General features: G+C 52.0%; 12 protein-coding genes across 12 annotated transcripts; 8 read left to right on the top strand and 4 right to left on the bottom strand.

The window, feature by feature from the left end:
• Positions 1–52: 52 nt before the first annotated feature.
• CKM354_000864700 (uncharacterized protein) lies at positions 53–1,486 on the top strand (the record flags this gene model as incomplete). The annotated part of the gene is made up of 1 exon (XM_044804034.1): positions 53–1,486. The coding sequence occupies one exon, from the start codon at positions 53–55 to the stop codon at positions 1,484–1,486; it is 1,434 nt and encodes a 477-aa protein (XP_044659969.1).
• A 460-nt stretch (positions 1,487–1,946) lies between these two features.
• CKM354_000864600 (homoserine O-acetyltransferase) lies at positions 1,947–3,592 on the top strand (the record flags this gene model as incomplete). Its single annotated transcript, XM_044804033.1, has 2 exons — positions 1,947–2,004; positions 2,064–3,592. 2 exons carry the CDS (start codon positions 1,947–1,949, stop codon positions 3,590–3,592), a joined length of 1,587 nt encoding a protein of 528 aa, XP_044659968.1.
• Positions 3,593–4,573: 981 nt separating this feature from the next.
• CKM354_000864500 (uncharacterized protein) lies at positions 4,574–5,685 on the bottom strand (the record flags this gene model as incomplete). The annotated part of the gene is made up of 2 exons (XM_044804032.1): positions 4,574–5,486; positions 5,645–5,685. The coding sequence occupies 2 exons, from the start codon at positions 5,683–5,685 to the stop codon at positions 4,574–4,576; spliced, it is 954 nt and encodes a 317-aa protein (XP_044659967.1).
• Positions 5,686–6,824: 1,139 nt separating this feature from the next.
• On the top strand, positions 6,825–7,928 carry CKM354_000864400 (uncharacterized protein; the record flags this gene model as incomplete). The annotated part of the gene is made up of 1 exon (XM_044804031.1): positions 6,825–7,928. One exon carries the CDS (start codon positions 6,825–6,827, stop codon positions 7,926–7,928), a length of 1,104 nt encoding a protein of 367 aa, XP_044659966.1.
• A 511-nt stretch (positions 7,929–8,439) lies between these two features.
• CKM354_000864300 (uncharacterized protein) lies at positions 8,440–9,780 on the bottom strand (the record flags this gene model as incomplete). Its single annotated transcript, XM_044804030.1, has 2 exons — positions 8,440–9,189; positions 9,241–9,780. 2 exons carry the CDS (start codon positions 9,778–9,780, stop codon positions 8,440–8,442), a joined length of 1,290 nt encoding a protein of 429 aa, XP_044659965.1.
• Positions 9,781–11,064: 1,284 nt separating this feature from the next.
• CKM354_000864200 (uncharacterized protein) lies at positions 11,065–11,728 on the top strand (the record flags this gene model as incomplete). Its single annotated transcript, XM_044804029.1, has 2 exons — positions 11,065–11,387; positions 11,452–11,728. The coding sequence occupies 2 exons, from the start codon at positions 11,065–11,067 to the stop codon at positions 11,726–11,728; spliced, it is 600 nt and encodes a 199-aa protein (XP_044659964.1).
• Positions 11,729–12,008: 280 nt separating this feature from the next.
• On the top strand, positions 12,009–12,662 carry CKM354_000864100 (uncharacterized protein; the record flags this gene model as incomplete). The annotated part of the gene is made up of 1 exon (XM_044804028.1): positions 12,009–12,662. One exon carries the CDS (start codon positions 12,009–12,011, stop codon positions 12,660–12,662), a length of 654 nt encoding a protein of 217 aa, XP_044659963.1.
• A 427-nt stretch (positions 12,663–13,089) lies between these two features.
• On the bottom strand, positions 13,090–13,902 carry CKM354_000864000 (uncharacterized protein; the record flags this gene model as incomplete). Its single annotated transcript, XM_044804027.1, has 3 exons — positions 13,090–13,227; positions 13,292–13,688; positions 13,742–13,902. 3 exons carry the CDS (start codon positions 13,900–13,902, stop codon positions 13,090–13,092), a joined length of 696 nt encoding a protein of 231 aa, XP_044659962.1.
• Positions 13,903–14,110: 208 nt separating this feature from the next.
• On the top strand, positions 14,111–15,289 carry CKM354_000863900 (uncharacterized protein; the record flags this gene model as incomplete). The annotated part of the gene is made up of 1 exon (XM_044804026.1): positions 14,111–15,289. The coding sequence occupies one exon, from the start codon at positions 14,111–14,113 to the stop codon at positions 15,287–15,289; it is 1,179 nt and encodes a 392-aa protein (XP_044659961.1).
• Positions 15,290–16,451: 1,162 nt separating this feature from the next.
• CKM354_000863800 (uncharacterized protein) lies at positions 16,452–18,342 on the top strand (the record flags this gene model as incomplete). Its single annotated transcript, XM_044804025.1, has 2 exons — positions 16,452–17,050; positions 17,097–18,342. 2 exons carry the CDS (start codon positions 16,452–16,454, stop codon positions 18,340–18,342), a joined length of 1,845 nt encoding a protein of 614 aa, XP_044659960.1.
• A 1,021-nt stretch (positions 18,343–19,363) lies between these two features.
• CKM354_000863700 (mRNA guanylyltransferase) lies at positions 19,364–20,650 on the bottom strand (the record flags this gene model as incomplete). Its single annotated transcript, XM_044804024.1, has 1 exon — positions 19,364–20,650. One exon carries the CDS (start codon positions 20,648–20,650, stop codon positions 19,364–19,366), a length of 1,287 nt encoding a protein of 428 aa, XP_044659959.1.
• Positions 20,651–21,359: 709 nt separating this feature from the next.
• CKM354_000863600 (uncharacterized protein) lies at positions 21,360–23,406 on the top strand (the record flags this gene model as incomplete). The annotated part of the gene is made up of 5 exons (XM_044804023.1): positions 21,360–21,970; positions 22,027–22,376; positions 22,463–22,955; positions 23,012–23,076; positions 23,132–23,406. The coding sequence occupies 5 exons, from the start codon at positions 21,360–21,362 to the stop codon at positions 23,404–23,406; spliced, it is 1,794 nt and encodes a 597-aa protein (XP_044659958.1).
• Between the last annotated feature and the right edge of the window lie 104 nt (positions 23,407–23,510).

Below are 23,510 nucleotides of genomic sequence, written 5' to 3'. Positions count from 1 at the left end.
CAACTGCCACGCTTCTTGCGCGTCTGTTCGTTCACAATTCGCAACTCTAAGAATGGCTTTACAATTTCTTCATCGACAAACTTTCGCCACTCTGCGCCGCCTTCGCCGAGCACTACAACCTTCACCACGCTCAATCAACGAAAATGAGCTGCAACCACTACGCCCTACAGCCTGGCTCGATGGCCTACGAGGACTCGCCGCGCTATCAGTCTTCATCCTCCACCACGAAGAATATGGGCACTACATGTCCAAATATATTATAATCGAAGATCCCTGGGGTCTCAACAGGCAATACCACATCGCTACATTCCCATTCATCCGACTTATCTTCAGCGGCGGGATCTTTGCCGTTCCGATATTCTTCATTATATCAGGCTATGTCCTCGCGCACAAGCCTCTACAGCTCGTTCATAAGCAGAACTTCAGCATTTTGGCAAAGTCGACTGGGTCAAGTCTTTTTCGTCGATGGGGAAGATTATTCTTGCCGGTTTATGCTTCGACATTTATCTGGATGTCTAGTTGGTATGTTTTCGGATTCCGCAGTTTGGCGAAAGGATCGCCGGAGTTGCTGGATTCGTGGACGGCGGAATTGAGAAGGTGGTGGGATTTGCATAATGCTGGAGATATCACTGGATACAATCCTCATTTGTGGACGATCCCAGAGGAGTTTTGGGGCTCGGTTTTCATCTACTGCACGATCCTTGCGACGTCTCGGTTTTCGAAAGACGCACGATTGGTGACAGAGGTAGCCATGTGCGCCTACCGTCTCTACCTCGCGAAGGTCGATGCGCTGTTCTTCGTAGGGCTCATCTTCTGCGACATCTCACTGCTTTCCGAAGCTAAGCAGCTGCCGAGCCTCCTCAAGCGAGTCGGACCGCGTCACCAAGGCGTGTGGTATATCTCTCTCGTGCTGGGATTGTACATGTCAGCACTTGGTCATGGCTTCGCTGGCGAACCGCAACAATTCAGCGCATATCCAGGATGGTCGATTCTGCACCTTCTCCTGCCACCAAACTACCCAGACTTCAAATTCTGGTACCGGTTTTGGGGCTCAACTCTAGCAGTCATATCCATGTCACAAATACCGATTTGCAAGCACATACTCGAGATGCGATTTCCACAGCATCTTGGCCGAGTATCTTATAGCTTCTACCTTATACACGGCCCTTTGCTCTGGAGTGTAGGAGTCCGAATGTATGCTGCATGTGGGCTGGCAAGACGCTATCGCCAGATCAGAACCTGGGATAACTGGATGAAGCTTCCCAATACCGGTCCGCTCGGAATGGAGATCAGATGGCTCTTGCCAATGCTCTTCATGCTGACCGTGACATTGGCAGTGGCAGATCTTTTCACGCAGCTGGTGGACGAGCCGAGCATTAAATTCGTCCAGTGGGCCTTTTCTGAAGGGGTGAACGAGACGTCGAATAATGCTGATGCAGAGTCCACGCCTGAGAGATATCCGCGCGGAGACGTTCTTGCTGTGTAGACTCAGTGTCTAGCCAGATCGAGTCTTTGCCGCTGAGTAGAAATGGGACGAAGTGGGAGCGGTGGACATGGATCTTAAGTCAGTGCCATATGAATGAGCGGACCGGGCTCCGTCCATGTCCCCGCGGCTCATCAATGCCGATGATATTCTCCATCTCTCTTCGCTTCTTGCCATTGCCGCCTCAAGTCTGCGATTTCGGGCGATGGAAGACAATTCCCATCACTTCTGCCCGATCTTCAATACCTCGTCCAAAGTACATGTTTGTCGGTGTTGCCATTGGTAGTTTGGGCGATGGCGTCAGAAAGCTTCACAGCTCAGATCGGCAAAAGCGTGGGAAATTTGAGTCAATGGAGTGACTCTTTCGCTGCCCGCCTACATCTTTCTCCCTCTCCCTCTCTCCCCTCCCATCTTCTCTACACATCTCGGCACAGCCCATGCCATATACACCTGACCTTCAACGATGACGACTGCCCCCAATGGACTGGTTCACGCCTCCGACCACAAGACGCACCAATTCAGTACATTCCACTTCCCACGACCCCACCATGCACCTGCCCGACTAACTTTTGCTATGTAGAGCGCATCAAGCCTGCCGACCAGAGCGAAAATCCCTTCGTGAAACTGATCCCGAACCAAGACATCGCCATTGTTCCATCCTTTACCCTCGAATCCGGCGCGACTCTCCACAATGTTCCAGTCGCGTACAAAACCTACGGCAGCCTCTCGCCCCAGGCTGACAATGCCATGGTCATCTGCCATGCCCTGACAGGCTCAGCAGATGTCCAAGACTGGTGGGGGCCTCTTCTAGGAGGACCGGGCCCAAATGGCGAGGAAAGCAGGGCATTCGACATGTCTCGCTTCTTCATCGTCTGCTTCAATAGCTTGGGAAGTCCTTATGGCAGTGCTAGTCCGGTGACAGCGAAGAATGGCGCGAAAGAGGAAGGGCATTATGGCCCGGAATTCCCGCTTACGACGATAAGAGATGATGTGAACCTCTTCAAAATTCTGCTCGATGACCTCGGTGTGAAGAAGATCGCGACAGTCATTGGAGGAAGTATGGGCGGAATGCTCGTGCTGGAATTTGCCTACTTCGGAAAAGACTACGTGAGGAGCATCATACCAATCGCGACATCTGCAAGATACAGTGCGTGGGGTATCAGCTGGGGCGAAGCGCAAAGGCAGAGTATCTACTCGGACCCGAAGTACGATGATGGTTACTATCCATTCGACGATCCACCAGCCAGTGGTCTTGGAGCTGCGAGAATGAGCGCTCTCCTTACCTATCGCTCCAGAGACAGCTTTGAGAGCCGATTTGGCAGAAAGCACCCTGACCCCAAGCAAGCAAAGGGTGGCATCAATACTATGCAGCGACCAGGAACTCCAGTGAGAGATGAATGCGGCGAAGAGCACTTCTATACCCACAACGAAGGACATCGAAACGCTGGTAGTCCAAGACAGCACCCGAGCAGACGACACTCCCGAGCACAGATTCCAGATGGTGATCTGACAGCAAGCGTTGACTCGCTGCAACCACAGGAGCAATTCGTAACAGTGCAAGATCCGCAATTCTCTGGCGACAAAGAGATTCCTGTCGAAGTCAAACCAAGCAGAAGAAAAGTGCCGACTTACTATTCTGCGCAATCCTACTTGCGATACCAGGGCGAGAAGTTCATCAAGCGCTTCGACGCAAATTGCTACATCGCCATCACTAGAAAGCTCGACACGCATGATGTCGCTCGCGGCAGAACCGATACTACTGGCTCTCCAACCGAAGAAGAAGTTCGAGCTGCATTGGCTATGATCCAGCAACCAACTCTCGTCCTCGGCATCCAGAGCGATGGACTCTTCACCTACCAGGAACAGGAGCAACTCGCTGCTGCCATTCCAAATGCAGAACTCAAGACTATTGATAGTCCGGATGGGCATGATGCTTTCTTGCTGGAATTCAAGCAGGTCAATGGCTTTTTGAAGGAGTTTATGAAACACGAATTGCCAGACATCATGGCACGAGAGCCTGTCAACTGGCCACCAAAGGAAGAGGAGAAGGCAGAGGCAAAGGCTAGTGTATTTGGGGAGGCAGAGGCCGAAGATATTACAGCTTGGTAGACAAGCTTTGCACTTTTTGTCGAGATCAAATTCTACAGAACAAGACTCTTCTGCGTTGAGCATTAGATCCCTAGCAATATGACTTCGAAATTCCGATTTGCACGCAGAGAATAGCGACATGATGGCACAACTAGGCTTCTCCTCGTCCCTCCGCCGTGCCAAACCTTTGGCTCAAGCTTCATTCCCCTCCCACTTCTGCTCACAAAGAAACCTCCCGCATCTAAACCTCCCAACATCGAATTCCCTCTCAATCTCACACAAACAATTCACACACTCCACCACGATCTTCTCCCTCTTCATCCTCTCAATCATCTCTCTACTCAATCTATCCTCCTCACACGTCTGTCCCACCGCATTCCTATTCTCCGGCGCCCCCAACTTTCCAATGTTGATTGTCGTTGTCCGCTCTCCAACTCGCTTCCAATCTGCCTTTTACGCATGAAGTTTCAGATCTTGTTCCCCCTCGAGCTTCGCATCACAGCCAGCATGTGGACAGAGGACACGTGGTTGGTATTGGCTGTCAATGGAGATGGTGATCCACTTTTGAAGGCATTTGATGCAGATGTTGGCTTTGTGTTCGCAGCCTGCGGCGAGGGGAAGGTCGGGGAAGGACCATTTTGAGAGGTTTTCCCAGCAGCTGGCACACTCTCGTTTTTCGGATCGTGTCTCTGGCATGATGGCTTATGGAGTTGTGGAGGTTTTGGTGCTCGTGTGGGTTTGGGTGTATGTTGATGGGCGTGGAGTGACAGGTCTTTGCTGAAGATGGGCGTAGGTTCTACTCTCTATGCAGACTTTTCCAGTCAATTGAGGTCCGCTTGTATGGCTTTGTTTGTGTGAATGCGCGATATTCGGCGTTCTTCCTTCTGCATGTATCATACTCGTGTCTGAAACATGTTTGCCCCCCTTTCAGGTCGCAGTCCGCACGGTGATGTTCGTTTCCATTGCCAACGCGGCGGCTATGCCATCGTCGTGAATGATGCTCTAGTCGCTCTTCGCACCCAGCTTCTCAGCAACGGCTACGCCCTCTCGGACTGCCTTTGCCAATGTTCCCTTCACGGCACCTTCTTCGATCACTGCCAGGGACTTTGCAGTACAGCCACCGGGGCAGCTGCAGCCATCCCGAACCTGAGCCGGGTGTGTTCCTTGGAGGACCAGTGTACCAGCGGCGATCATAGCTTGTGCCGCCATTTCGTAGCTCTCCCTCATAGCGCTTCCGAGCTCAATTCCACCTTGCGCGATGCCATCAATGAGAGTGGCCATCATGGCAGGAGTAGCCCCTGCGAGAACGGCCGCGATGTTCATTTGTGCTTCAGGAAGGTATATGACGCGACCGACCTGGTTGAAGATCCATTTGACAATCACATCGTGCTCTGGCGCAAGAGGCGGGTCTGAGGTTGCGACGACAGTGCAACTTTGTCTCACTGCTGCAGCTGCATTCGGTAGCGTCCGCACTATGGTACATTGTGAGTTATCTGCTACAGCGGTATCGTAAAGTAGTTCCCGTATATCCTTCACTGAGACTCCCGCCAGAATGTGGATTAAGAGCTTGCCTGAAAGTGCCTCCTTCATGCCGGGCGATTGCAGAATCGAGGCAGGCTTGTTTGGCGCACATGCAAGGATAACAACATCTTCTTCCTTCGCTGCGCTGATGTTATCGTTCTGATAGATGGACAGCTTTTCGAACTGAGGATAGTGACCGAGTTCTTGTTTGACTTTCTGGGCTCCTTCAGGTCTTCGCACACTGGCAACGAATTTACTGGGGATGATGTGTTGGTCTCCACTGCTTTGATGAGGCTTGCCTTGTTCGTTCAAGGACTGGAATATGCCGCTGAGGATGGCATTGCCCATAGTGCCGCAAGCGAGGACGCCCAAATTGTAGCCATCGCGTTTGACGCTGCTGATCGTGTTTGACGAAGCCATTCGGGGGATCCTGCTTGCGGTGTATGCTCTTTCAAAGCTTGATGACTTCTCGGCGGATGGCAGGTCTTCACGCCAGCGAGTTCGCTACGTGAAATTACTGTGGCGCTCGTGTATATGCCGGTGTTGAAGTACCGTAAGCTTCGTCTACCCAGGGAGCGTGAGCGCTGCAACATGTTGTGCATGGAGTGCGATTGCATGAAGCTTGTGGCCGAACAGCTGTCGTATGGTGCTGCACCTCGGCGATCGGTACCGATATCCGTCCTACTGTACTTGCTCTGGGACATTGTGGACACTCATCCTTCTGACAACATTGTGATGTTTCGATATTGTCTTATCAGCGGAGAATAAAGTGAAGCAGCTCGATTATAATTTATTCACGATTGTACGAGAGATATGCAGAGTGATTACTGTCTTTCTCATAAGGGCTAAGCACAGATCGCAGTATCGAGCGACCAAAAGAGACATGAGTTGCCCGGTCGTTCTGATTTGGCACTTGCAACCTGATGTTTGGTGGCCATTGTAGGTTGGAGAATTCGCTACTCACCGATAGCAGCCATTGTTGCCGAATACTCAACTGAGAATATTGGCCGCACCGTAGCTCAGCCATCTGAGCAGGCTGCGCATCGCCGACGCCTGTCCTGGCGGCCTACCGCTTCGCGTGCTGTGTCAAGGGTGCTCATGGCGTAGCTCGTGAGCCCTCGCCTGGGCTCTGCGCTTTTGCTCTGCTCTAAGCAGACTCCATCAACGCGATTTGGTGCACTTGGGTGGTCGACTCGGACACGGTTGGAGAGCAGAGTGCATCTAAAGGCATAGGTACTGTACAGGTCATTTCAGTTGCGCCGCAAGACACATAACGCACGTCCTTGTGTTCCGCAGATGGTGTCTACACTGCACGAAGACAGGCGATCCTAAGACGCGTCGTCGAGTGCCAAGACTTCGGTCATGACTTGCTCTCACAACCGAAACCACAACACGACACTCAGCAAGACCACGAAAGTCATCGAAGGCTTCATTCTAGACACTTCAGCAGTGCCATTCAATACTCATTTGGAGTCTGCCGTTGTGCAATAAGCACTGGAAGCTACGCGATAAGACAAGCACGAAGAGCACGTTCCATTATGAGCCGCAGAACATTGACAAGGTGAGATATGGAAGCGCAGGGGTTTCCATTCCATGTTTATTTCTTTGTAAAGAGTATTTGCTGCTTCTCGGAAGTCGCTACTTGTATCACAGCCATCCGCCATGAGGTTGTTCGGATTTCTCAAGAACTTCGCAAGGCTCGACCTTTGGCACTATCACAGCTTCACAAGCCATGGATGATCCGGAAGTGAGCAAGGCATTCTTTAGAGCCTTCAGCAGCACTGATCACGACCGCTCAGCACCATCTCAGCCGGTTCACCTCCAGGCACAAGACATCTTCCCAGGTATCGGAGAATCCTCCGCCGCTGGCGACAACAGAGGTGAATATTTGCACATTTCTCAAGGTCAAGGAGGACTGTTCAAATTGCCTCTGCAATACACCAGTCTCACCGGAAAAGTGACCCAAGACATCAAGGCAGTTGGAACCACGTGCTGCTACACCTGCGTCGGAGTCTATGTTCCTGTCAGCGACACGCACTTCTTCGCGGCACATATTGATGCCCACAATCTTGAACGACCAAAGCTCGAGCTTATAGAGCCGTGCATGGACGCCCTTTGGGTCCTGAATGATGAAAAATCTGGGGCCAACCTTACTGAGCGCGTCAAAGATATGCTGCGCGAGGAGTTTCGCGAGTTCCTCAGAGATCATCCAACATGTTCCGAGGGGAGCTTTCATGAACAGACCGAGAAGGCTTCGATCGTCATTTGCCCAAATCATGTAATTCGAGGCGTGAAGATGACAGGCGCTTGGGTCATCGAAGCAATCTGCGAATTCTTTGGACTGTACTACGGTGTCACCGAGGACTCACATGGCTTCATCAAGCCACTGGGCGATCGGAGTCTAGTTCCTGGTGCAATGTACTTGAAGTGGCCGCGGCAAGACTACAGTAAGCCGATGGCACCAGTGAATGCCAACGCTGATCAGACCAATGAAGACGGCAATGCAGATGAGGGTGGCGAGGCAGTCAACGATGGGATGGCAGGCAACGATGGACTGGCAGACAATGATGGAATGACAGACAACGATGGAATAGCAGGCAACGATGGCGAGGCAAATGATAATGGCAAGGCAAACAACGAGGCGAAGGACAAAAGGAAAGCAAACGTGTGCAACAATTGGTACGTCGACAGAACATTTTTACATGAGGAACCTCACGAACACAACATCTATGCTGTTCACGGCAGGCCATGGACGCTGAGATCAGAAGGCAAACAGTGGCTACGCATGAAGTCGTATGCGGAGTTGACGGAAAAGCCTTTCAATGGAGTTGAGTAGTCTGCTTCCATGGCAAAGACGTGGTCTTGGAATCTTTCTTTACGCTGCGATTACTGGGTACCGGTGCATGGGCCCTTTGCTGATGAATGTCAGAACAGACTTCGGCATGCAAGTCTAGACCGGCTCATGTGAAAGTTATCTCCGTCAAAACATCCAACCCGAAATGCCTTCGTTAGACGAGCGACCACAATAGTGGTAGATTGTCAATGGTCCCCATGATCCTCCCACAATTCCCACATCGCTCTAAGCCCAGCCCAACGCGGCCATGCTCTGACGCTCGACCAACGCAAGCTGTAGCACGCCTCGTATGACGTTCTCCTGGAACGTGTCTGTTCTTCGCGCTGGACACAGAGGTGGATTTCAGATACACAAGGCGTAAGAAGCTGTGGAGAGTCCTCGTTGATGCTTGTGTGCATCTTCCCCTAGGCTTGCTTTTGCGCATCCAAGCGGAAGTTGAATCGTGACATTCGTTGCTCTTCAGGGCAAGATCGTGTTTTCCCGGAAACACTTCTCACGCTTGTTTACCGGGCTGCTTCTCCAAAGCCGCCAACCACTTCTTATACTCAGCCATCTGTTTCCTCTCCCCCAAAGCCTCCCACAAGACTGCCAACATGGGCCACACCCCCTCCCAGATCGGCTTGCCCTTCCCGATATTGGCCATATTCCAATGTACACAGGCGATGTTACCCGCGAACTTCAGCATTCCAGGCAAGACCCATGATTTAGGGAATTTCAAAACAGGCTGTTCTCCCGCAGCCCAGCGATTAGGCAAATCTGGAACATACCCAAGCGCAGTTCCAATGCCGACAAGCGTGTTCTCTGACAACGATGCAACAGCATTGGCCGTTTCCAGCTTCGTGATACCGCCTGTAACGATCAATGGGACTTTCGCAATGCTCTTCAGTTCTTGCGCGGCTTCCAGGAAATATGCTTCTCGAGCGATTGTGCGAGCGGATTTCTTCTCGTTGCCTTGAGCGGCACCACCCATAGCTGGCATTTCGTAATTCCCGCCAGAAAGTTCGACAAAGTCGAGTTTCATATCGTTCATTTGCTCCACGGTCCATTTCAGATCGTTCGAGTCGAAGCCTCCGCGTTGGAAGTCGGCGCTGTTGATTTTGACGCCGACTCCGAAGGAGGGTGAGACTGCTTCTCGGATTGCCTTGATGACCTCAAATAGGAGTCTGGCGCGATTTTCGAGGGGGCCGCCCCATCGATCGGTTCGCTTGTTACTCTTTGGTGATAGGAATTGCGAGATCAGGTACTGTAGAGGTCAGTGGACGAAGAAAGTTCACTCGAAGTATGACCGTCTTACTCCGTGAGCTGCATGTATTTCCACGCCATCGACTCCCAGCTCTTCAGCCTTTTTCGCTGCCCAGCGAAAGCGTTGAATGACGTCCTGGATCTTTTCCTCGCTCATCTCAAGCGGCATATCAAACATACCGCTGAGCTTACCCATCTCGAGTGGCACAGCCGATGGAGCATAAGTAGGCAAGCCACTTCCCTTTTTGATTTGGCGTCCAGGGTGGTTGATCTGCAGCCAGAATTGCGTGTTGTTTGACTTTGCTCCCTTGATCCACTCTCTCCAACGCTGGTCGCTTTGTACTGGGCCATCTTCTGCCAGTAAAACATCACCAGGCAGAGCCATAGCGCGTGGATCAATCATTACGTGCCCGCTCATAACCAGACCGGATCCCCCTTCTGCCCAAGTGCGATACAGATTGATTAGTCCCTGGGATGGTTGATTGCCATGTGCAACGTCCGCCATGTTTTCTTCCATGGCGGCTTTGTAAATGCGATTCTTGAGTTTGGTTCCATTTTGAAGAAGGAAGGGTTCCAAGGCCGGAGAAGACATGATGGAGTCGTCACTGAATAGCTGTTTTGTACGCTCTCAGTCTCGCCGGGCTGTTGGCCCAGAGTAGGTTGAAAGAAATAATGGCGATGAGAATGTGTCGCGCTTTATTACGAGATTTCGCATACTTATCTTTGGCATCTGCATTTTACTGATCTGCCTCGGTCGGGCTGCGTGATGACTTTCACGACATGTGCATTTCTAATTTGTGCACTGCTCGCGCACTCACCGTCATCCTCGGAGTCTGTCCGGAGCGTCGCACTTGATCTGATGCAGTTTAGTCGAGGAAAGGAGGTCCACTTTTTCGGAGCAACCATTCGGCCGACGGAGAGGGTAGGGTTTTGATGCCGAGGTCGCCGGACCTGACTCCAACAGCGTTTAGAAAATGTGACAGCGGCGGGTGGGCGATGGGCGCAGTCGAATCGGTCCCATTGTTGGAAGCTCGTTCTAGACGGTGCGATTCAGAGCTGTGGGCCGACTGCGCTGTGTCTCGGAAGGACCAGAAAGCATGAATGCCAAGCGGAGGGGCGCCTCAGGCACCCAAGTTCTTTGGGCGTTCTTCGAGCGTTCTGGAACATCCCTTCCCACTTGTGTCTCTTCCATGCAGCTCGCCCATCCAGTTTTCGCACTCTCTGCTTCAGCTTTGCATGCCTCCTTCGGAAATCGCCCCATTCAGCGAGAGCCACGGCGTTAGCTGCGTTCGCGGCCAGCTCGACGATGAAAGAGGATGCAGCAAGAGTCGTTGGCAAAGGAGTACCAACTTCGCTTACTTGCGCATTACGCACTGCAGAAATAAGAACGCGTTGCAAGCTGGCCTGTGTCGACGACTCCTGGCAATAATATGCCATTCCCAAGGCAAGCGGACACTGGAAGAGAGGTGAAAGTCGGCGAGCGAGATTGAGTGGCGTCTCGGAAATCCCCATCTGTGCCGTTGCCCCTTACGTTCGTGGCATAGCGCCACGTGTCTGTCAACGCTATTGCTCTAGCGCCAACCAAAAAGTGAATAACGGACACTTGCCGTAATGAGAAGTGCTTGATGCTTCGGCGCGCGCGCCCTCAGCGCAGTCTCGAGCGGCTAGACGCTCCCTCACGGTTGTATACTTTCAAGGCGTCGACAAGCGTCAAGTCTGGGAATGAAGATAGACAATGTGCACGCGAGAGGCTTGAAGTATGCACGCATGGGCCATGCGTTACCAGATGCCATAAACGCCCTTCCTACTCTCCGTCGCGCCGTGGCACGACACGTCCCTCTTCAACTCTTCCCTCACGACAGCCTCATCCGCCAACATGTTGTTCAGCACAGTCCTGGTTGCACTTCTGCCCGTCGTCGGTGTTCTCGCAAACCCAGCCTCCAAGCCAGACAGCTGCAAGAGCGGGCCCATCACCATCAACGGGCGCCAATGCGTGCGTAGCTGTAACTACGAGTTCACGAGCGGCAGCTATAAGAACAACTACCAATCCTGCTACGACGATTGTGTCAAGGCCTGCGCCAAAGATTCGAAATGCCTTAGCGCAAAATGGAGCAAGAAGACCCACAAGTGTTACTATAACGCAAACCCCTCTCCGTACTTCGAGAAGACGGGCAAAGGCCATGGTGTGAAATGCGCCAAGTGAGTCCTCCCAGACGTTCTATAGTACATCAATCTTCGTTGCAGCGAGCTGACATTGGATCAGGCCAGCTCCCAAGGTTCCAACTTGCGACACTAAGAGCCGCTCTTGCGATGGTGGCTGCTTCTGCGACTTCCGTGTTGGTGCGGAAGGCGGCGCATGCAACGGTTTCGCTGGTGACTGCTCTGGCCACTCCAGCTGTAACTCTGACAAGGACTGCCCATCCGGACGCGCCTGTGTCGATGTGGGATGCAACACTGGGTACAGCAAAGGCACGTGTTCTTCCTTCACCGAATGCTTGAACAACAAGGGACCACGTTTCTACCCTGCTTCGAGGCAATGAGTGAGATTAGAGGCACAACCAGTGGTCGAGAGTGCGTGATGGGGATCAAGAATGAGGGAGCTGTTTAAGGTGTGAGGCATGGCATTGCAAGTCTTCAGTGATGCGATGCGCCAAGCGTCTTGGTCGTCGTTAAACATAGGCATGCATGCTGTGCCGCAACAGTGGGCGATTAACCTTGATTCATTACATGATTCTTACGAAGTTATGAGACAAACGTCCAACTGCATCGCAACTAGTCAGAGCATCGATATTGTCAATACTTAATCAAATCTTACTCACCATGAACGAACTCCGCAAGAACGGTGCAGCCGAAGTTATCGCATGTCCAGATGCAAGCCGTTCCCGGAATGGCGCCTGGCTGCTCGATACAGCCATTCCGTTCGAGACCATGATACATGAAATGCTCGCTACGGAAGCCTCTCGCTGTCCGGCGGCTTGTATGCAAGACTTAGGCGCAGTTTGGGACGAAGATTGGTTTGAAAGATTCGAAAGGTGTGGTGCATACAACTCTCCTTCGTTCTGTCGCGATGCAACTCGTTCTACAACAGGCGAATGGATTCTGCCCGATCACGTCTCTGTGGAGACATTAATACCGAAAATGAAGTCTCGCGATCCATCTCTGACCACGGCCGAGTGCTTCCAAAAGCTCAACGCTGCGTGGGACTACCCTGGTGAAGGAAAGGACTGGGCTGCTGCTCGTGAATCCCACAACATCATGATACATTTCTTCTTAGATCCTGTCAAGACCAAGCAGGAAAGGTCTGACAGGACGGAACGGGATGATCATGGCGACATCATCAGTCACCAAACCGGTGTCGATTACCTCGGGGCGTGGGGCATGACGATGAGACAAAAGGCTACTGCGGATAGGCTCAAAGAGGCGCATCCAGAATGGGAGTGGTCAGATTGTTACGTAGAAGCTGGAGGCGTCTAGGGGTGGCGTGAGTATAAGTTTTGCAACTTGTCACGCCATGGTCCTAAAGCTGATATTATAAGCAGACTACAGGCGTGTAGAGGACGAGGGCGGAAGAACTGCTGAGGAACTGGTTGATCTGGATGGAGATCAGTCTATCTGTGCCGAGCATAATAGGTGGCAGGCTCACTTGCAGCATATGTTGGCGCTTCGTCGCCAAGAATCAGGTGTTGGCTCACCAAAGATATGATTCAGGAGACGAGACAAAAGAATTTGCTTGGCGCATTTGACGATTGCAATAGAGGTCGGAGGTATGGGTTCTATCGTCCACGGCTTTCTTTCAATTGATAATTTGCCCCATCATACTCCCTAGCTAGAGCAACATACCTCGTGGAGGGCATGAGTCGAAGTTACATTCCCGTCTTGTCGTGATGTTGTCCCGACGGGCTCATGACCCTGCTTTTTTCGCCTCATCTCGCTGGAGGGCTGCTAGAGCTCCACTCGACACTTCTGCTTTTGTACCACGGGGTACATCTTTGATGATCCGGGCCGGGTTGCCAGCGACAACTTTATAGGGAGGAACATCCTGCAGTCACCAATATCAGCATGAGATTCAATGTTGATGAATCGAAACAAGAGAGAATCGATACCTTCGTCACAACACTACCAGCTCCAATCGTGCAACCCTGTCCGATGGTAACTCCAGGCAAGATAATGACATTCCCGCCCAGCCAACAATCTTCGCCAATATTGATCTCGCCACCTAGCTCTGGGCCTTGTGTACCGTTACGGACCTCGGGATCCAAAGGATGAGTCCCACTGTATAATGACACGTTGCTGGCGATCAAAGTCCTTGAGCCAATTCTGACTTTGCACGTATCCAGGATCGTGCAGTTGAAATTGATGAAGACATTCTTGCCAAGTTCGATGTTTGTTCCATAGTCAATTCGAATAGGCGGCTCAACCCAAGCATCATTAGCGAAGAGTTCTTCGTCGTCTTCTTCTGTTTCTGCTTTGGCCGGAAGTGGAGTTTTGTCGCCCACTATACTGAATAAAGTGAGCATCATGCTCTGGGCGATATACTGCGGTCGTGCACGGACTCTCTCCACAATTCTACTTGACGTCTTCGCGTCACCTCGCCGGCATTGTTGTATCGATTACAGGCTTGGGTACATCGTCGGCGGCCGTTGACCATTTCTGGTGTGAAGGCATAGTAAAGCTCGCCTCGAAGCGCACGACTTTTGTTCTCTGACATCGCCATTCTGGCACATATAATGCTTTGAATTGTGGGTGTTTTAAATCAAATTAGAAAATGTGTTGTCAACGTGGTAGGCACAGCTGGAGTGTATGGCAAGCCGGGCCGGGTCTGCTGTAGCCCCGAAGCATTTCGGGCCGACAGTCTTGCCGATGCTGTCGCCATACTTGCCCATTTGAGCTTAAGTCGACTAACTTCCTGCAACAACAACACCATGTCGCTCAAGTACGGCCTCAATGTGAAAAAGAAAGGCGCACCGCCTCCCAGGCGGACCCTCCTCGATGATGAAGACGGCGACGATGAACCTCAAGATTTCGGCTCAACAGAAGTCGCTGTCGAAGAGATCAGCACTTTTGGCCGCAGCACGAAGCCAGCACCTCAATCAAAACCTGCTCCTGGGCTTACGAAACCGCCACCCAAGAATCCTCCGAAACGATTGAATGATGACGATGATTCACGACAAGACCTTTCTGCCTTGCGCGCAGCACAGAACCAGGTCAAGGACGCCCAGGAAGCCGATGCTGCGATCTTCGACTATGATTCCTTCCACGATGCAAAGACTTCCGTGACAGAGGCCAAGAAAGCTGCGCAAAAGGAAGATGCGATTCTGCGAAAGCCGAAATACATCAACAATTTGCTAGAGTCTGCTTCGAGACGGAAGCAAGATCAGCAGATCGCGAAGGAGAAATTATTGCAGAAGGAACGAGAAGCTGAAGGAGATGAGTTCGCGGATAAGGAGAAGTTCGTCACGGGTGCGTACAAGGCTCAACAGGAGGAGACAAGGAGACTCGAAGAGGAAGAGAAGAAGAGGGCCGAGGAAGAGGCGAAGCGGAGAGAAAATAAGCTTGTAGGAGGAATGGCAGGCTTCTATCGTACGATGATGGATCAGAGTGAGAAGCAGCATCAGGAAGCTGTGGAGGCCGCCGAGAAAGCGGAGAAAGAAGGCGTGAAGATTGCTGAGAGCGAGCGCAAGAAGACGGACGCTGAAATTGCCGAAGAAGCGAAGGCGGCAGGAAAGAACATTCACGTCAACGAGGAAGGGCAAATCACAGATAAGCGAGAGCTATTGTCCGCAGGGTTGAATATTGTGCCGTCTGGCAAAGGTTCCGATCGACGAGGGGCAGATCATTTGAAGAGCTCGAATCGACCTGCGCAGTCGGCCTTCCCGTCAAGGAATAAGGATGCTCAGCAGGCCACGAGGGAGAGGCAGAGCAGGATGATGGAAGAGCAGATTGCTGAACGACAGAAGCGACAGCGCGAGGAAGAAGACGCGGAGAGGGAGAAGCTGGAGAAAGCTGCCAAGTCGACCAAGACTACTGCGGACGTCAGCGATGCAAAGGCGAGATACCTGGCGCGCAAAGCAGCCAAGGAGAAGGAGAAGAACGGCGGCTGAAGGACGACCTTGTACAGTCGTTGGAAGTCAAGCAATTTCTGACACGCAGCTGCTCCACCCGCAGCGCCTGTAGATGATCACATGCATGCGCAAGGAAAACGTTACGCGCCTAGCAACCACACCGCGCTCTGGGGGCGCATCGAACGAGCACAGCTTGAAAACCTCCGCTCTGCTTCTACCGCTATTTGAGCTTTTAACTGCGGTCGACCATGCCCCGCGCTCGCCACATGAGCTCATGCTCAGCTCACCGACTTCTCCGAGCTTCGCGAGATTTACAGCGATCACCAGAGCGATTAATCTCTGCTTCTGATCGGTAACTCTCCTACATCTGGACCATGAAATCACAGAAATCACGTCCACCTATCCGGACATCCGCCTGGCAACCTGGGCTAACGCATAAAGCCACATAAGAAAGCTCACTACACTGCGAAGCATAGCAAAGTATAGGAAGTCTCCGAGCGATGTAGTGCTCCGAATTTGAGGTCCAATGGATGAAGGAAACATGGCATCGAGCAGTAAGCAAGGCACAGACAACTTCGCGCGACATCGATCGTGGAGAGCTAGAATTCTTGATAGAATCACCATCCACTGTGCCTGGCCAGTATTGTTCAAAAGCTGCTGTTCGTTCTGACAAGATCCCCAGAGAAAGGCCGGGAAGTTCAACACCTTCAAAACGACGCACATTCTTGTCTCAACCTCTCCGTACTCAGGCGCAATGCAGAAGTCACTTCCTTGTACAGCTGCGCTCGATCGTGACTTCCAGCAATACTTCCTACATGCAGTTCACCCAGCATCTCGTCTTATCACGAGATACCACACTGCGCAAACTCACGTCTCCAAGACCTACATTGCGGAACACTGCAGCTACAACTACCTGCGGCTGGAGGAGATAATCACAATCTGCTGTATACACGACGATTCAGCTCTACGAGAACATGTACCTATGGGTCGACTGCGCCAGCAGATGCAGTAACGGAGGATGAACCTCGTCTGCATGTAAGAAAGGCGTATCCACGTCATAGCCCTCGCTAAGGCCTTAGGATCGGGAGGGCGTTTCGCGATACAGATCGGACGATAGCGCACGACACAAGCAACTTTCACTGTGCATACTCTACACAAAATCAATTTCGCTTTAGGTCAGCACCCCAAGAGTTGTCATCCGATGTCGGCCCACGACTTCTATCAGTCGCTCGACTCCACGAAGCAAGAGATAAGACTCCTTGACGTTTTACCATTCTCGAAGAGACCGGAAAATCTCGTATCATGCAAACTGCGGGTCGTGTCACTTCAAGATCAACCCGTGCCTTCGTATCAAACCATATCCTATGTTTGGGGAGATCCGACCCCGTGCTGTTCCGTGATTTTGAACGGCAAGATCTTCATGGTGCCCAGATCGACAGATGAGGTATTGCGCCATGTATCGCACCAGCAGAATATGCGCACGGTCTGGATCGATGCGGTGTGCATTAACCAAGCCGACCTCCAAGAACGTGCACAACAAGTCAGTCTGATGGACCACGTATACTTTTTCACGACTGGCGGCATGGTGTATCTCGGAAAAGGAGAGCAAGACTCGGCACGAGCCATTGCTAATCTTGAGGAGCTCGCACGAGAGGTCAAAGAGATTGCAAAGACGCCATATGAAGAAGCAATATTATTTCAACCTGGAGCCGGCTTCGCTATTGCGGCGGACACTTCACGACTGCATGTCACGCTTGAAGTCGACGCTTTGATCAAGTTTCTCGCTTTGCCTTGGTTGAGGTCAGTGGCCTCTTCACTAATTGCTGACAGAGGCTAAAGTACACAGACGAGTATGGATTATTCAGGAAGCTGTATTGCCGGCCCAAAGTGTATGCTTTTTAGGCGACTTCAAGATCAGTATCGACACTGTGCTCACTGGATGTGCCTGGCTTATGTATCATCAAACACACCTGCCTTCAGAACTGAGAAACAACCTGGGCCTGTTGGCTATGCAGTCAATGTGGTCAAGCAAGTGGTTTCGCGACTCCTTATTAGCAACACTGGACGATAGACGCAATGTCATGTCCTCAGGGCAGCCGCTCGGCATTCTGGTTTTCAATCCTCGCGGATCGTCAACCTCTGATGAACGAGACAGGGTATTCGGTCTGCTCGGCTTGGCAAAGAAGAATTTTCCGTTGCCAGAATTGATCCGCCCTGACTATACCAAGAGCTTAGCAGAAGTGATGCGAGATGCAACAAGGTACTTCATCAGCGTCGAGGCTCTGCTGGGCCACTTCGTCGTTCCCCTCATATCGCATCGGAGGCGAGAAGACGTGACCGACCTAAATTGGCCTTCTTGGGTACCGCGCGTACACCGTACCGATCAATCACGAGATCCCGCTCCATTACCTTTCTACCCTAACGAAACCACCTCCGAGGCCGTCATCTCATGCGACGCCAACGTACTGAAGCTGAAAGCATACGAAGTCGGTGTCATCGGCTTCACTTCAGATATTCTCTTCGAATCAGGTCTGGAAGGCATAAATACACAACAAGCATTATTAAGCATCCACAAATTCGTCGACATAATAAACTCCTCAAACACCGCACTTCGCCGCACCCTACTCGCAGACGTCAACTTCCTACTCGAGCGCTGCTCCGAAGCTTCGTATGCAGACTACGACACATTCCTAGCATATTTGATCGAGGGCCAAAATCGAGACTTCAACCCACAAGATATAAAGGTCAGCGGTCATGGCAAAGTCAATGCACATTCACAAGATGCTGGTATGAAAATCAGCCGCTTTCTTCTTGCCATGATCCGAGCCTGCAAGTATCGAAAATTCGCCAGGACGTGGCGAGGCCACTACGCACTCGTACCCAAGGTCTGCGAGCCAAGAGATGTCATTGTTATGATTCCCGGATGCCGAACGCCAGTCGTGCTGGGACAGCTTTGGAGTGAAGAAGATGAAGACCGTCGGCTGGGATTCGTTATGCTTGGGGAATGCTATCTCGATGGGCATATGTGGCCAGAAGATGTCGAAAGGGTGAAGAATAGCGATCGTAAGCTATACCATTGGGATATACTATGAAATTTTGGTTTCTCACGTGGTCAAAAGTGCTGTACTAGTAAGATCTTTGCAGGATTCATCCGAGTCTGCGGGCAATTTGCTGGGGAATAGAAGCATTGGGTTGGACCTATAGTCAGCGCACAAGCTCGTTCTTGGTCTACAATACACGGAACCCGCATGGACGAACGAATCTACCCGGTCTATGAGTACAACAAATGCTACTGCCCAGATCTTGTGCTGTGCAGAATTCCTCCTTTTCTCGTTTGCGCTTGTTACTAAGAGAAGGTGCTTGACCATAATGTGCCTCTAATCTGCGATGATCAGCTGTAAGATATTTCGGCTAGAAATTTGACCACCCACACCGAATCTTTTCGTCCGTTCTTTCCCCGACACCAGTCGCGTCGAGATTGCGCACTTGAACATGCTCGTGGACTTGAAAATGTTTTTGGGTGGGAGCATACTTGGGCCCGTTGAACTGTAGATCGGTACGTCCGCGGATTGCAGAACGAGCTTTTTACTGCTCTCTATTGCCCATTATCTCTATCTAGACTCATCGGCTTAGTCCGCGCTTATGAGCGAATGGTATCAATTCATCGTAATGTTTTGTCCTGTATTCCAAACTTTTGCTCGAGGCTGAGCCAGGTCGCAAGGTCCTATGCCAAGTGCTCTGCGAACACAATGCCAAACCCTTCATCTCGGGCTTGGCCAATTGTATGTAATGCAATTGCTGGTGCATATGTCGGAGCTTTGCCTGCCTTATGCTACGGGACTAACGCTCGCTTCAGCATTTGCGAGATACGCTCGTGCGTTTTTTCAGGCGCGCCGACCTTCCTGTTGCTGCACAAGACGAATGTTGCAACGCAGTGATGAAGTGGCGCCCGCACTCGCTTGTCGTTTCGTCTTGTTCTGGGCAGACGGGCGGACTTTGATGTCCAGTAGTGATGAGTCTCTATGAAGGTGCTTGTCCTTCTACTTGTCGGAGATACCTCCGCGCAAGATCGAGCTTGGAGCCTGTGTTGATGCTTTTTGTGCCTACCAGGCTTCAATCAACATAAGTCGGGCCATCATCCTCTTCGTCTCTAGCAGCTGGCTCGGGCTTGGGTGGTCTGGCGGATGCCTGCACCTGCTGCTGCTGTTGCTGCTGGTGGGCGCGAGCTCTGGCCGCCTCCTCTCTTTGCTTCCATGCAGTCCTCACAGCGGTGTAGCTATCGATAAGGTCTTGCTCGGTTACAGCGTCTTCTATACTCTGCAACACGCTCTCGACCACGGATATGTGATTCGCATGCTCTTTATCGTCTCGGAAACGCGGTGTGCCATCTTCGTCAATTTTCGGTCGCCAATGACCCGTCTCTTTCTCACGCCAGCATTCGATGATACGGTGGTCAAATTGCTCGCCTTTGGCTTTCATGGCCTCCCACTCTTTCTCGGTGACATGCAGCGGAGCGAAGGTTTGGTAATTGTTATTTCCGCCGTGAAAGACCAAGAGCTCGATTTCGGGAATTTGATCAAAGTCCTCGTACTGTCCTTCGTCATCTTCCTCCATCGGGAAGGCCCCGATTTGGAGCTTGAAGTCGATCGTGTTCTCGTGAGGCGGCTTCCACTTCAAGATGTGCTGATCGGTACCAGTGACATACGGTGTGTCCTTGCACGTGAAGATTAAGCCGTCGTTGCCGTGGGGCAGCCTGGGCAAGATCTCCTTGAACATTTCAGGTGCGGCGTAGGAGAAGCTCGGCTTCTTTGCAGTCAGCTGGAAGGGCTGTGCCTTGATGTCTTCAGGATAGTCCTTGGCGAACAGCTTGTAGGCACTCAGCACGCCGTCCAAGATCTTGCCCACGCGGTTTCCAAAGTCTCGATCGGTGATGCATTGGCCGCGGAGGACCAGGATATCGAAGATGATGTAGGTAAGCTGCTTATGGCCATTTGGAAAGCGCTGCTGCACAAGCTCGCCGTCGAGCAGGGTGTTGACGTGCCAGCTGTGCAAGTCGTAGCCTTTGGGCGGCTTGGGCAGCGGAATGTGCAGGTAGCCGGTCTCGACATAGTAGTAGTCGTTCTTGCGGTCGATGAGGAACTGTGCCTCCTGTGGTCGTCCATCGGGGCCGTGGGTCTGAGTGAGGAACAACAGCAGGCGAACGCCGTCTGTCTTCTCGGCCAGGAAGTAGTCGGCGCGCTCCAGCTCTTTCAGATGGCGGCGCGCAAACGAGACGGGTTGCGCGCCTGGGAACTTGGTGTCCCTCCGACTCAGCAGATCGGCGACGGTGTCCCTGTGGAACTGCGCATCCTCCCGTGGCAGCTTGACGAGGTTCGGGACCTTGTCCAGCGAGATGGCCATGCTGGGCGAGCGTGCCTGAGTTGTCGTACCGTCGGTCGTCGCGCATGCAGACTGGAGACGCGCACGGTGGCTTGGCGAGAGCGGCTCTTTCCGATCGGCAGCGCTAGTGAACAAGCGCCGATCGTCCGAGATGCGGCTGAACTCTTCTGCAGACATCGTCCGTTCGCATCCGTTGTACGTCATGCATTGTGTTGCGAACCCTCCTGTGTCTTCACCCGCGGCGGAGATAGAAGACAATCCTACCTCCGAGGGCGATGGACAGTCGCACTGTCTGGTGCATGGCGGGAGGAGCCTGAGTGGACGCAAGAGTGGCACAGAATGGCTTCAGCACGACAACATTTCTCCACCATACCTCCCAACAAGACCGATCTTGTCATCGAACATAAGAAGCACAAGCACATGTGCCGAGTCTCTTCCGGGTGTTCGGCCCACACTTCAATCGATCAAGCGCCAAAGCATGTCTTGGTGTGCTCTCCCTCCTACTGGCACTTGATCCAGCGCTAGAGCTGCTCTACACAATGTCGTCACCATATGCTCGAAATCTCCTAGAACGCGTGTGTTGAGATGGAGACGTCACACGCGGCACGCTCTTTATCCATTGTCCCCATTAATGTAGGTCTCGCTTGTTCGCGTCTTCTTGTCATTATTCTTGCCTATCGCGATTGTTGCCATACTGCCTCCAGCTAGTGCTGGGTGTGTACAGGCAGTCATGTCAGATCCATTTGGTCACCACGCGCCAACAACGACGTACTCTCCACAGCCAGCTCGCCAAGAAATGATCCGGGAGGAGAGCGGTATCCCTATCACGACAGATGATGGGACTGTGCAATGGGTGCGGCCATCTTCGGAAGCTCAACGACCTACAACAGGCTTGACCACTTCTCAAGCAGCAGGACATGATCAGCAACGATTTCCCAATACTGCGACACTTCACAGGAAGCCGAGTGATGAAGACCTTCGACGGTTGTCAAGGGACAGCGAAAAGGAGAAAGACTCGGACCTGGAATCGCCTATTGCACCAATTGCTGACCAAGACGCCAACGTCGACATCGAGAAGCAAGGTGGTCGACAAGACCAGGGTCACGACAATGAAGATGAACAGCGTGATCCCAACCTCGTCGACTGGGACGGTGATGACGACCCAGAAAACCCGATGAATTGGAACCCGGTTCGGAAATGGGCCATCGCGACGTCCATGGGCTCCATGACATTAGTCGTGACCTTTGCTTCCAGCGTCTTCAGCGCGGCCACGATGGTGACTGCTCAGCAGTTTGGCGTCAGTAGCGAAGTCATGATCTTAGGAGTGGCGCTGTTCGTGCTGTAAGTATCGACTGCCCAAGTGGCTTCTCCTGGTGACCTCAGCTAACATGATGCAGTGGCTTTGCATTTGGTCCCATCGTCTGGGGCCCATTCAGTGAACTGTACGGCCGAAAGGCGCCGCTCTTTGTCGGCTACGCCATCTTTGCGATCTTCCAAATTCCAGTCGCCGTTGCCACGAACTTGCAGACCATCTTCGTCTGCCGTTTCTTCGGCGGCTTCTTCGCCTCTGCTCCCCTGGCTGTTGTCGGAGGCGCATTGGCAGATTTCTTCGACCCTATCGACCGAGGCGTCGCTGCATGCCTCTTTTCCGCTGCCACTTTCATCGGTCCGACGCTCGGACCCATCATGGGAGGCTTCATCACCATGTCATATTTAGGTTGGCGATGGACGCAGTGGATTACTATGAGTAAGTGTAGTCGCCAGAAGGCATCTTCAACTCGCGAACGACTTGTCTCAGACATGTTTTTACCTCCTACTGACCATCTTTGGTAGTTATGGCGGCACTTTTCGGCACCATCGGCTTCTTCGTTATCCCCGAGACTTTTGCTCCTGTGCTCTTGCAGCGCAAGGCCAAGAAGCTGAAGTACAAGACGAAGAACTGGGCTCTGCGTGCTCCAGCCGATGAGAAAGAAGTTAACCTCAAGGAGATCGCCGACAAATACCTCCTCAAGCCATTCAAGATGCTGGCACTTGAGCCTATCTTGATCCTGGTTACGCTATACATGTCGCTCATTTACGGGATAATCTACCTCTTCTTCGAGGCATATCCAATAAGTTTCCAAGAGGAGCGAGGATGGAACCTGGGCGTTGGCTCTCTACCCTTTCTGTCGGTGCTTATTGGCGTTATTTTTGGCTCCATCATCATCGTCGCCGTGACCAAGACTCGCACGAAGCGCAAAATGCAAGAGCATGGAGAGATTGTGCCTGAAGAACGACTCATTCCCATGATCATTGGAGGCGTGCTACTTCCCATTGGTCTATTCTGGTAAGAACTTCTAACAAAAAACCGCGCTACTGTTTGTGCTAATTGGTCAATCTTAGGTTCGCATGGACTTCGTCTCCAAACATCACTCCTTGGCCCCAGATCATCGCTGCCATCCCTATTGGTAAGTCGCATTCCTCAAACGTACATAGATTCCAACCACTAATGTTACATTTCAGGCGCCGGCATCATGATGATTTTCTTGCAAGGTTTAAACTACATCATCGACGTCTACAAGATGAACGCCAACTCCGCCATTGCTGCGAATACCTTCTTCCGTTCGTGGGTTGGTGCGGGATTCCCCATGTTTGCCACACCCATGTTTCACAACCTTGGGGTACCTTGGGCGATGAGCTTGCTCGGCTTCTTGTGTGTTGCGATGGCTCCCGTGCCGGTGCTGTACTACATCTATGGTGCGAGGATCAGGAAGTTGAGCAAGTATACCCCAGATTGAAGAGACGGTAGACGGATAGATGTGTAAAATAGATGTACGTTCGGAGACGAGACAAGACGGATAACAGAACGATCATGATGCACATGCATGAATATAATAATTTG

This window comes from Cercospora kikuchii (genome assembly GCF_019650295.1).
Source record: "Cercospora kikuchii DNA, contig_00005, whole genome shotgun sequence".
In the NCBI taxonomy this organism is placed as follows: domain Eukaryota; kingdom Fungi; phylum Ascomycota; class Dothideomycetes; order Mycosphaerellales; family Mycosphaerellaceae; genus Cercospora; species Cercospora kikuchii.
This window is presented reverse-complemented; position numbering and strand designations above follow the sequence as displayed.